The sequence below is a fragment of the Mycena indigotica genome (assembly GCF_014461135.1).
Source record: "Mycena indigotica strain 171206Taipei chromosome Unknown Mind.scaff0012, whole genome shotgun sequence".
In the NCBI taxonomy this organism is placed as follows: Eukaryota; Fungi; Basidiomycota; class Agaricomycetes; order Agaricales; family Mycenaceae; genus Mycena; species Mycena indigotica.
The window spans coordinates 1,497,440-1,509,791 of NW_023503011.1; the positions used below are offsets into that span (position 1 = coordinate 1,497,440).

Consider the following 12,352-nt stretch of genomic DNA (forward strand, 5'->3'; position numbering starts at 1 on the left):
GGCCAGCGGGGGCTGAGAATAGGACAACCTTAAAATTAAAAAGCCGATTAGGCCAAAGCGAGGACCCGGCAATTGACGAAGTTGAAGATACCAAAGAGTGTTTTTTCATGTGTTCAGTTGTCTCTTGTCATTTGGATCCACTTCCACCTTGAATCCAATCAATTGCTAGTCTACTACAACGCCCCATTGCCTGCGAGTTCCTGTTCCCGTTCTCCCTCCTCCTCCGACTCCGTTAGATCCGAAAGTTCACCATCTGCCCACTCCGGTGGGAACGTTGCCCGTCTCGAGCCACGGGCATATCCAGCCCCATTTTCGTCCTCCTCGTCTCCGTCCCATTCAGCGTCAGACTCGGTGTACTCTGAGTCCGAGCCAGACCTGGACCCGCTCGTTCCGCGCTTGCTCCGCTGTCCGCCCGCCACAGCTCTCTCTTCCCGTTGCGCATCCCCAGCCTCCACCGCCTCTTCCACGAGCCGCGCAAACACCGCGTCGTACCCGACACAGCGCATCTGGACAATGCCAATCGTCTGTGCACGTTTCAGTAGTATACCTGAGAACCTCGTTGCAGACAGAATCCACCCACCGCCCCGCCGTTGCATAGTGCCGTGACGATATCGCCCCCGGTCAGCCTGCCCGTATCGCTGTCCTCCTGGAGCCGTTGCCGCGCCGCAGTATAAACCCCGTTCTTGCTACTCGCGATATGCTTCGCCCACGTTGCCCGGACCTAGCACACATCAGCCCACCGTCTGCTCAGGCCGGCCAACCTTACCCTCGCTGTCTGCTCTCTCCACGTCTCCTTCGGCACGTCCCCCACCCGCTTATGTACATACTCTCCCATATATCGCCACACCACGGGTCCATTCGCTGTCCGGCGGCAAAAGAGCTTATAGGTTGTGCCCGGCTTTGCCACGTCGGGCCGCGAGGCGAAGAGCAGCCCGGGCTCTCCAGGCCGGCGCGGAAGGAGCGGGTTGAAGTCGGGCTGCGGGAACAGCACTTTCGCTTTCACCTCTGGCCCGCCGGGTATCGGGCAGTACAACATGGTCGGCAGCAATGCCTGGCGCTGCCCCTTGAAGGCTGGGTGGAGGTGCTGTCGGCGGGAGGCGTAGACGGCGGAGGGCCCCGGCGGCGGGATGGCGAATGGGGGCACGGAGTGGAGGTGCGTCGCGAGAAGCGCAGCGGGAAGCGCCAGTTGCTCTTGCTTGACTTCACGCTGTGCGGACGCTGGAGATGGAGCGGAAGACACTGGCAGCCGGGCAGGACGCACCTTTAAGCCGCGGCCGGGCTTCGCCTCCGTTTTTATCGGTGACAGCGAGACTGTCATTGCTCGTCCACCGGAAGAGAAGGGGGGCTGTGGATGAGGTTGGTTGGCTGGGTTTAGTTGCATGCGGTAACGCACCGGGATAACTGGCCGCTCGGGAGAGCGGCTCTGCGCATTCCTGTCCGTCAATATCGCGCCTTTGAGCCGTTTCGTAGGAGAGCTGAGATCCGATTGCGCAGGGCTATGTGGTCGTTTTGTAGGGCCGGTGGGAGTCTGTGGACCTAGTGAGTTGAGCTTCAGTAAGGGAACGAAGAACAAGCCTCTGAAGAACGGCCGACAAGTGTACTAGTCGCATATGAAGATGCCACAGAGGTGCTTCGGTCGTCCTTGCTCAAGTCAGCTGAACTTCAGAGGGAGACAACAAGTGCTCACCGGAGCCTTCTCGTCTTGCTCCTTTACCCGGAAGTTGGATGCCAAGGTACTCATGCCATCGTCGCCATCGTCTATAACGACGATTGGAGTCACCGCTGTCTGCCCGCTGCTTCACCAAACAGAAACGAAACCAGAAACACAGACATACCTTGTCCTTCAACTTCCTCTTCAGCCCCGCGATCTGGCGCTTCTGCACCTCGCTGTCCCTTTTCAACTGCTCAATCTCACCTCCCATCGCCCCCTTTTCCCGCTGCCATTCCCGCTCCGCATCGTTCTTTGCCCATCCCGCTGTCCTTGCCTCTACCCGCGCAGCCTCTAACTCCCGCTCCAGCCGCCTGATACTCTCCGCATCCCCTACTCGCCGCTCACCGGCCTCTCTTAGCCGGCCCTCCGCCTCGCTCAGCCGCCCCTCCAGCGCAACCTTCTCCCGCCTCAGCCTCTCGATGTCCTCAAAAAACGCATCTCGCTCGCGCTGCACCTTCCGCAGCGCCTCTTGCACATCTGCCTTCGCCGTCTTAGTATCGGCCGTGCCGGTTTGCGGCGCCATCTGGATGCTCAGATAAGGCAGGTAAAGATGGTGGGAGTTTGGGAAGAGAAGGGTGATGACGTGATGACGTGCACGTAACGAGCGTGGTCACAGTTGCCGTGCAAATGATTCCAGCAGCCCAAACTGATTAAGAATGGTTATAATTACTTCAACTTGTTTCATATGTTTATTAACAGCCTGGCTGGAAACACCCCTGTTTTATAGTTTATATTAGTAAGCACCCAAAAAGGAAAAGAAGCTAGTAAACTAGACTTACTTCACCATCATTGCTTCCATATACTGCTAGTAGGCTTGATCATATCTTATAGATCTATCATAATATATTGTCTCTTATCAAGTAGGATCTGAACCTACTTTTGGCTGATACCGTAGTAATTAGACCATAAGTTTACGTAATGCATAATCAAGCCAAAAAAACATAGCGTTAAAATTCGCCTAAAATCAAAAGAAAAATTTTCAGCCCTCTCAGGTATGAAAAAAATTCAAAATTGATGAACTTGTGGTCTAATTACTACAGTATTGGCATATTGATCATGATTAATACTAGTATTAGAAGCTTGGCTGTGTGACTATACTATACTAACTATACAGATTTAATTATTATCAAGGTCATCAAGGGTATAAAGGATCTATGACAGGGCATCTAAGATCTGCTGATAAGATAACTTCAAGTAAATTGTACATGCTATATATAACTTAGCCATGTTATGTAAACTTATAAGTGATAGTTGATATATCCTGGCTATTTCAACCCTACTGTCTATGAATCTCAAAATCATAAAGTTAAAACACCAAAATTTGCTGCAAAAAATTTCCCAAAAAAAGGCAATTTTGATCTTTCCTGTCATGTTGGCTCAGTTGGTTTATAAAACCTAAAAATCGGTTTATAAACAGGGTTTCAGAGGCTATTTTCATCAAACCGTTTAATAACCTCTAAAATCTTTACAAACCAAGCCCTAGCCGGCCTGCATTAGCTTTCGCTGTTGGTATGTCAGGTGCTCTAGCCTCTCGGGTGAAATCACCCACCCTTTGAGAAACTTTGAAGTTTTTATTTCATCAAATTCAATCCAAAATACTTATGGTCCTCTGGTTCAAAAATGGATTGAAATATCTGAAGTTTTCCAGTTCAGAAAACTCATTTAAACACTTGACATTGTCTGGGTCAAAAAACACTTTGTATGTCATTTATTGGATTGAAAAATGAGTCAAACACTTAAGTTTTGAGCAGAAAAACTTATCATAATACTTCCCCTTTTAGAATATATTTTCCCTCCTTCTCAAAACTAGTAGAAAAGTCCAATGTTTTTGATGACTTTGTAACTAAAGAATATTTGTGGTAATACTTGCCATTTGTGGCACTCAAATACCAATTTGTAAATTTTGGATTGTCCAATGAATTTTTCTCTTCTGAAAACTTGACCTTTTTGGTCTAGTTTGTATGATAAAAACATTTGTTAAAAAACTTTGCCTCTTCCCACTAATATTTCTGCCCTGAACATTCTTGAAACATGGCTGTAATTAATGTGATACAGTATGGGTGATGTGGAGGTGTTATGTCCATTGATGATATTCTCAGAGGTGGGAATTCTTGTAAGACTATAGGCAAAACTGATAAATCAGTTTGTCAATAATCAAAGGTAAGCCAACAAGTAGCATTGCACAAACTTAGCACTATACTAGCCACCTACTCCCAGATTTTGTAATTATGTATTTCTGCCAGCTACTGTACTAATCTAACTCTAAGTTCCACCACAGGCATGTGCCATGGCATCAGACTGCTTAATGCTCATAAGAGCATCTGACTCACCTTTGGTAGATTGGCCTCATGGTTGCCCTGAGGCTTGATTCTGATGTAGATTGATTAAAGATAATAACAAAATTGATAAGACCTATCTTGCTTGATTTTAATATGTTTTCAGACAGAAAGGAGAACCTCTTTTATTTATTGCCTTATAGCATCGAGGTCTCCCTGCGATCTCTACCTATTGGACCTCTTGGGTGTCTCCAACCTATGTCAGCATTCGGGCTTACGTTCGGATGGCTGAGCCTTGCCCTGGCTCCGCTCTGCGCTCCACCACCATGGCCCCTGTCATCAGGTCTTCCTTTGGGGTAAGGCCTACTGCTGTTAAGGCTCGTGCCTACTACAGCGCCCCAGGCCTCACACCTCCACCTCTCTGGAGACATCCAGGGACGTCCCCGAGTGACCCCCCTGTCGCTACCCTCTAGTAGTCATAGCTGGCTGCCATTTCCATTGGTCCTCGTAAACACTCCCTGGCTCTTGGGCTAGACCAGACTCCTTCCCTCTCCACTCCATGCCCTCTCCCTCTCCGTTTCCGGCTGTCATGTCACGGTCACACACCCGGAATCGATTCTGATTCTGATTCCGGTTGTCATGTCACGGTCACAATCGGAGACGCACAGAGGCAGCCTGGACCTCCTGAAGCCCTCCCAGGGCCTTCTATAGATGCCTAGGCTCCTCCCTTGGCATCACAGTCCCAAACCTGGCTCTCCAGAGCTTTGAGGGCTACTCGACACTCACCTAGGGTCTGTTAGCAACACCTAACTGCTCTCATCCATCATTCGTCGCTACACAGTCACTCTATCATTACTCCGGTCACTAGTATATAGTAGTGCACCTGGGCTAGAGGGCTCCTTGGCTTGTTCTCTAAGGCACAGCCGCGTTTCAAAAATGTTGAGGGTGGAAACATTAGTGGGAAGAGGCAAAATTTTATAATGAATGTTTTGATTATATAAACTGGACCAAAAATGTAAAGTTTTTGAATTGGAAAAAAAACTTATTGGGCAGTCTAAAGTTTACAAATTGTTATTTTACTGTTACAAATGCTAAGTATTATTAAAAAATATTTCTTAGCTACAAAGTAATTAAAAAACATAGAGACTTCATACTAGTTTTGAGGGTGGGTAAAATGTATTGTAAAATGTAAACTATTGGAACAAGTTTTTTCAATTGGAAAAAGTTAAGTTTATTGACTGATTTTCAGGCCTGAGAGATATGATAAACCACTTTGAATAGTAGAATGAGTTTTCTGACACGGAAAATATCAGACTTTTTGATGAGTTTTTTGGCCTGAAAAATTTTAAATATTCCAATACATTTTTTGACCTAGAGTTTGAAGACAGGAAAACAATTCAATTGTTGCATAATTTTTTTTCATCTGGATCAGACAATTTTTCTTCATTATTGGGGCAGTACTCTTGCAGACTGTGTACAGAGAAATCTATCATCTGCCTAATAGTGCATGACTAGAGCCTGAAGGACTCAAGGGAGTGCTATTGGATACCTGGTAAGCTGCTATATAGCTAAACGCACCAGGTATAAGCTCTTCAAGTTTCAGCATATGCTGCAACGGGCTTTGGCATACCCTTTGTGGCGCTATCAAAGGTGCCAGACCCTCCAGCCAGCCCGAAGCACATGCATGTGCGCAGCTTATGAAGGGACAGCACTGCAAGAGTCAGGTGAATTGCTGGGTGGTCCGGACAGTAAATCGCCAGCGAAATCGCCGTCTGATTTCGCCCGGGTTGGCGATTTCGCCCGCGGTCGGCGATTTAGCGTTAGGTCCAGCAAGGCTGATGTTTGGGCCGCTTATCAAGCCTAGAGCTCTCGGGCAAAATCGCCGAGTGATGATCCGGATGATAAGTCGCCGACCAATGGGATTCATGGTGTTTAAGGTCCAAACAGGGCGGTGCCATGCTTGGCGTGCAGGAGAAGGCACGCGGCAGACAAATGGGCGATTTCGCCCGTGCTCGGCGATTACTATCCGGCGATTTCCCCCAGGTGATCCAGACGATAATCGCCGGGAAGGACGAAATTGCCAACCACGGGGGCGATTTCACATCCGATCGGCGCATAGGCGTGAACACTGGGCTACGCATTTTACACACGTCGATTGTTCGTCCGAATCACTCGGCGATTTCGCCCAAAGTGGTCCGGGATGACAAACCACCGGATCTATCGATCGGAGGCATCACGTCACGTTGATTACATCACGATACCGGCTTGTAGCCATCCACAGCGACATCATCGACGAGCAGCACATGTCAGGCCACCCTTCCGTTTGCTCAAGCTGGCGCCAACAGCAACGCGCTCAAACCAGCAGCCCGACCAGCTGTTAGCAGGGCCGCGAATCCTTCACGCGCGCTCTCGTCATCGCCATCATGCTGGACTCTTGTCCGCGTTTTTTACGACAGTGATAGCGAGCTCGTTGCTGGAGGCGACATTGGAATCACAATGCCATCTAGTTGCCTCCCGCTCCCTTCACAAAACATCCGGCCACTCAACTTCCCTTGCTCTCAGTTTGCCGGATCCAACTCAATGTCAACGTCAGGCTCGGGCCGTATCGGGGCGTCGGGGGAACCGACTTCGAAGGGGTCTGGGAGCACGAGAGATGGGTATTCGCCCGGAGAATAGACGATATTAGCCTAGCGACTACATCTTGTAAGTACGGTTTTTATATGCTACGATATTAGGGATGGATCGGATGGGCGCCAGGTCCCAGGGTGGATCGGATGGGCGCTGCGTAGGGCCGCAGGGGTGAAGGGAAGGGGTTGAAGGAATGGGGGATTGTCGAAGGGGCGGCGGTATGCGGGCCCATGCGGGCCCGTTCGGGCCCGTGCGGGCCTTATGGCCCGGACGGCCCGACCCGAACCGTGACATCACCCCCTCCGTTGTGGGCGGCGCCTCGACGCCCTATGGGTCCGTGTCCCCTGGTCTTGTTTTCGGATCTTCCATCGGCTGTTTATGAGTTCTTCGCGGGGTGCGAACGGGTTAAGAATATAGAAATCCTCGATATAGAAATCCTCGAGTGCCTCTTCTGCGCCTTCCAGTTTGTCCCGCAGTTCCCACGTCCACTCTTCTCGAGGGTAACCTTTCCACTGAATTAGGTACCTCAGGCGATGTCGACCTTGCTTGCGTACGAGGGAAATGGCCTCGACTTCGTAGTGAGGCTTGCCGTCCCGCATCTCTGCCGGGGGTGGCGGGGCGGCCCGTTGGTGATCCGCTACTGGGGCGTTCCACGGTCGTAATAGCGCCGTGTGGAATACGGGGCTCACGCGCCAAGTTGGGGGTAGGACCAGCTCGTAGGATGTTTTACCAACTTTGCGTTTGACTTCGAACGGCCCGAATCTTTTGTCGTCCAGTTTTTTTGAGGGTCTATCGCTGGTCAAATTCGTCCCCTGAAGGTAAACTTTGTCCCCTTCGGCGTAATTCGGGTCCGGAGAGCGCTTCCGGTCGTAGTACTTCTTCATCGTCTCCTGTGCTTCTTTCATGGCTTCGGCCGCGTCGGCCCGAGCTTCTTTCATCCGTTCGGCAAAAACTGTAGCGGCTTCGGTCGGGACCTCTTGCGGGGCTTCGGACCCCTTCCTCGGGTGAAATCCCAACGTGAGGAAGAAGGGCGAGAATCCCGTTGAGGAGTTAACTTTATCGTTGAACGCAAATTCCGCTAGGGAAAGCCAGTCAGACCAGTCACTCTGCTGGAAGTTGCAGAATGTTCGAAGGTATTGCTCGACCTCCATATTCGCACGCTCTGTTTGCCCGTCCGTCTGCGGGTGGTACGCCGATGAGGATCGAACCTTGATTCCCAGCAATTTGCTCAAGTCGCTCATGAAATGCCCGATGAATTGCTGGCCCCGGTCGCTGGTTACTTCCTCCGGAAATCCGTAATCCTTCCAGACGTGATCACGATATAGCCGAGCGACTCCTTCCCCGGAGATGTTCCCCGTGCACGGGAGTACACGTATCCCTTTACCCAATCTGTCGATGATCACGAGGATTGCGTTGTATCCGGAAGACTCGGGTAGTTGCACGATCAGATCGATTGATATGCGCTGCCATACCCGAGTCGGCACGCTATTCGGGACCAAGGTACCTGCGGGGCGTCTCGGGAATATCTTCGTTCGTTGGCACAACGGGCAGGCCCGTACGTACGCCTGGCAATCGGTCTGAATAGACGGCCACCAGTAGTTGCGGGTCGTCAGTTCGAGGGTTCGATGCCACCCTGGGTGTCCTACGATAGGGATGTCATGGTGTTGGCGTAGTGGAAACCGGTGCTCAGGAGAGACCGGAAACACTAAGAGCGTCGAGAGGTACGCCGAGAGACAACAGAACCCTTCTGTGGGTGATTCGGGATATGTACCGGTACAAGCAAAGTAGTGTCCAGAAGCAAGAAGAAAAGTGATCTCATCAATCCATCATCTCTCATGTAAGCCAGGCTTACACCCTCCCCCTCTTAAAACAAGCCCTCCTCTTCACCAACTGCGGGCACTTCACATACGATCGTCGTAAGATTGGTTATGCGGCAGACGTGGCGGTCCTTCCATCAGTTCCCCGAGGTCGTAAAGGCAGGTCCCTTGGCGGCATAATCTTCCTTGTCCGTGGCTTCCGCGGAGGCACAATAATCGGTGATTCCACTGATTCCATGTTGTCGGTATTCGAAGGTGGTTGGCTGTCTCCGTTGTTCGCAAGGAATCTTGAGGTGATTTCGTCCTGGTTTTCGCCCCTCTCGAAGGCCGCGACATGGTCGGAGTCCTCAAGCTCCAGTGCATCCACCCAGGAGTCATGTTCGCGACCGTACCCATGCCATCTGACCTTGTACTGTACCTTTCGGTAGCGTGTGCGTTTTTCCAAAATTTTGCCCACATAGTATTCCTCTACCCCGTCATCATACGTGATTGGGCCAGGTTCGGTCATTTCCCGGCTTGGGAAAAGAGCTGCATCATTTTCCACAAAGGGTCGCAACTGCGATGAGTGTATTACTGGATGTAGTTTCGAGTCTGGAGGTAAATCGACAGTCACTGTCGAGGCCTCCTTGTGTACGTTTGTGATGTTGAATGGTCCATCAGATCGCACCATGAACTTTGCGACACGTCCATTGCTGCTCCCCAGGAAGTGTTTGCGTCGCTTAGCTGTGTCAATCAACACACGTTGACCAACCTGATAGTCAGGATCAGGAAGGCGTCCTTTGTTAGCCTGTTCAACCTGCTGAGACTTTGCAAGTGTCAAATTATCCTGTGCCTGTAGTTCGTTGAGCTTCATATTTTCCATAAAGGTCTCCGCGTCAAAAGCCTCCTTAGAGTCAGAGATCATCTGGTATGTGCCCAAGGGAGGTATAATGCGTGCTGGTCTCCCAAATCTCAGCTCGAAAGGTGTGAAACCCGTTGATGCATTCAGTGAGTTCATGATGTGGAACCGAACCTGTGGCAAGGCCTTAGCCCAACCCCGCTGGTTTGCGTCTACATAGTACCTGAGACATTGAATCACAGTTTTGTTAGTGCGTTCACTAGAGCCATCTGTTTCAGGATGATAGGCCGTGGACATCTTCAACTTCACGCCTGTCAGGTGGCATAGGGTTTCCCAAAATTTTGAAACAAATAACCGATCTCGGTCACATACAATGTTCAAGGGTAGGCCATTTTCACAATACCAGTTGTTGAAGAAAACAGTGGCAAATTCCTCTGCATCTATGTTCGTGCGCGTCGGGCATATACGTATGTCTGAACCCAGTCTATCTGTCATTGTGACAATAGCATTGAAGCCTCCATCTTCAGGTAAGGGGCCCACAAAGTCAATTGCTACCGAGTCACAACGGCGGTCGGGGACAGGCAGGGGATGTAAAGGGCCTGCCTTGCGTTTGGTTGAAGATTTATTGCGCTGGCAATCTGCACATCCTGGTATATAAGCCGCTTCCAGGTCTCCCCTCATGCGAGGCCAGTAATATGAGTTGCGCAACGAAGCATAACACTTGTCAAACCCAAAGTGACCCATAGCATCATGAGCCAAATGATAGAGCGTTTCTTGTAGGTTGTTTGCACGGGGGATGACCAATCGATCACCAATGAAGAGAAGACCATTCTGTTCCCTTAACCCAGGAAGAGAGCCAATTTTTGCATGCAACTTTCTCGTCCAATCATCCTGGTCATATCCTGATCGAATAGAGTCCAGGAGGGAGTCATCAGATGTTATCTCCAGAATAGCTCCTACTTCGGGTGTGTGATCCAGACCCCGGATTCTAGTTGCAGATATGGATTGGCAAGCATGTAAAACTGGGAATACTGCTGCAACCACGTGGTCACGGTCCTTAAGAGGGAGATGTTCGAAGTTCTCCGGAAGTCGGTCAGAGAATTCAGTGCGTGATAGGGCATCCGCCCCAGTATTCCTTTCGCCCGGGACATATGTGATCTTGACATCGAACTGGGACATGAACTCCATCCAACGTGCTTGTCTCCGTGAAAGGTCACGCTGAGTCGCAAAATTTTCCAAGGTCCTGTGGTCCGTATAAACTTCCACAGGGACACCTATGAGGTCTGTTCGCCACCTCTTGAATGCATGAATGATAGCGAGAAGTTCCTTCTCGTGTACAGGGTAGTTTAATTCGGCGCCTTTCAGGGTCATAGAGTCAAAAGCGACAGGTCTTGCAGTTTCCCAAGAAGGACCATAGGACAGGATGCCACCTGTTCGGGTGTCACTTGCATCAGTTGTAACGAATATTTTGTTGTCACCCATATTCTGGTGGTCAATTGTGGTTAAACAGTCCGCCCCCAGAACAAGCCTTTTTATGGCGTCAAAGGCCGCTTGGTGATGCTCCTGCCACCCAGGCCAATCCAAGTCAGCCGATTTATGTGTCAATTTTGTAAGCACTTCTGTGTGTTTTGCCAGATTTGGCAGGAATTGTGCCACAAACCGCACGACTCCTAAGAATGCTCGTACATTTGTAGAGGATTTAGGAATTGGCCAGTTTGCTATGCGTGCAACCTTTGATTTGTCAGGTTCTATCCCTTTCTGTGAAATATGATGCCCCAGGAAGTCTATCTCATAACAGAATAGCTGAGTCTTCTTCTCATTGCAATAAAGGGAGGCCTTCCGTAATGCTTCAAAAACCAGACGTATGTGCTTCTCATGTTCTTCCTCAGTTTGAGACCAGATGATCACATCATCAATATACACATGGCAGAAGATTCCAATATACTCTCGTAATGCTGCAGTTACGCGGCGTTGCTGGACTGATGGGGCGTTACGTAAGCCTTGGGGCATGACCAGCCATTCATATAAACCCAAAGGTGTCGACACCGCAGTGTATTTCACTGAGTCTGGGTGCATACATGTCTGGAAGAAGGAATCTGTGAAATCAATTTTTGACCATATTTTTCCTTTTGCGCAATCATTCAAAATGTCATCAACCCGTGGTAGCGGGAAGGAATCTGTAACTGTATTTGAATTTATGATTTGGAAGTCATTCACCCAGCGAGGCAGTGCTGTTGTGTCTGACTTCGGAATCAACATCGCAGGGGAAGCAAATGAGGAATTTGAAGGTCTGATCCTGCCAGCCTCCAAATGCTTATTTATCAATATACCCCAAGCCTCTTTGTACTTCCGAGGGCTTGGATAAGTGCGCTTCGTTAGCATTTGGGCTGCGTCCTTGGTTGAGATCTCACAATACACATTCTGGGGCAAGTCTTCGACATGCGGTATAGGTTCGAAAATTTTTCGGAAGTCGTCTTTGATTGCCTCGCCCCGCAGTTTCAGTCTTTCCCATTCTGCCAGTATTGTGATACGGTCCTGTACTGCTGCCACAATATTGACAGGTTTAACCTCCTCAAAGAGGCCCTTTGTTTCCATGTCCAATCTGCGTGCAGCGCAAACCCCGTGGAGTTCAGCCGCAAGCTGTTTACGGTTATGTTTGACTTCATCAAAAAGTTCTCTCAGTTTCTTCTTAGGTCTCTTCTTTGGTTCCGGTGCAGCAGGGTTAAGCAAGTCTAGACCGCAGGATTTGTCTATTGCGGTACGATTCTCGTGGTCTATTACAATGTGATTACGTGCGAGGAAAGGCAGTCCGAGTATAATATCTTTACAGAGGTTTGGAACGACAAGGAAACGGGTCGATCGGGAAGAGTAAGACGAGTCAAGAGAGTGTAAACGAATTTTAACGTAATGCGAGGCGAGGTGTTCATCGTGATTCATGGCTAAGCCAAAGGAAACTGGCGTCAATAATCTATACGTAGGGAGAGCGAGTCGTGCTGCAAAATTTGCGTCGATCATGTCTAGACCTGAACCGTTGTCAAGCAGTGCATCAACGATAACAGGGAACTCGTACTTTTGGCGCGTC

At 49.7% G+C, this 12,352-nt stretch overlaps 1 protein-coding gene across 1 annotated transcript; it reads right to left on the reverse strand.

The window, feature by feature from the left end:
• Positions 1-173: 173 nt before the first annotated feature.
• Positions 174-2,270, reverse strand: MIND_01239200 (uncharacterized protein; the record flags this gene model as incomplete). The annotated part of the gene is made up of 8 exons (XM_037368881.1): positions 1,836-2,270; positions 1,688-1,786; positions 1,576-1,641; positions 1,394-1,528; positions 1,262-1,345; positions 767-1,207; positions 581-721; positions 174-524 (listed from the first exon to the last, which is right to left on the reverse strand). Exons 1-8 carry the CDS (start codon positions 2,232-2,234, stop codon positions 174-176), a joined length of 1,716 nt encoding a protein of 571 aa, XP_037214849.1. The 5' UTR covers positions 2,235-2,270.
• Positions 2,271-12,352: the final 10,082 nt, after the last annotated feature.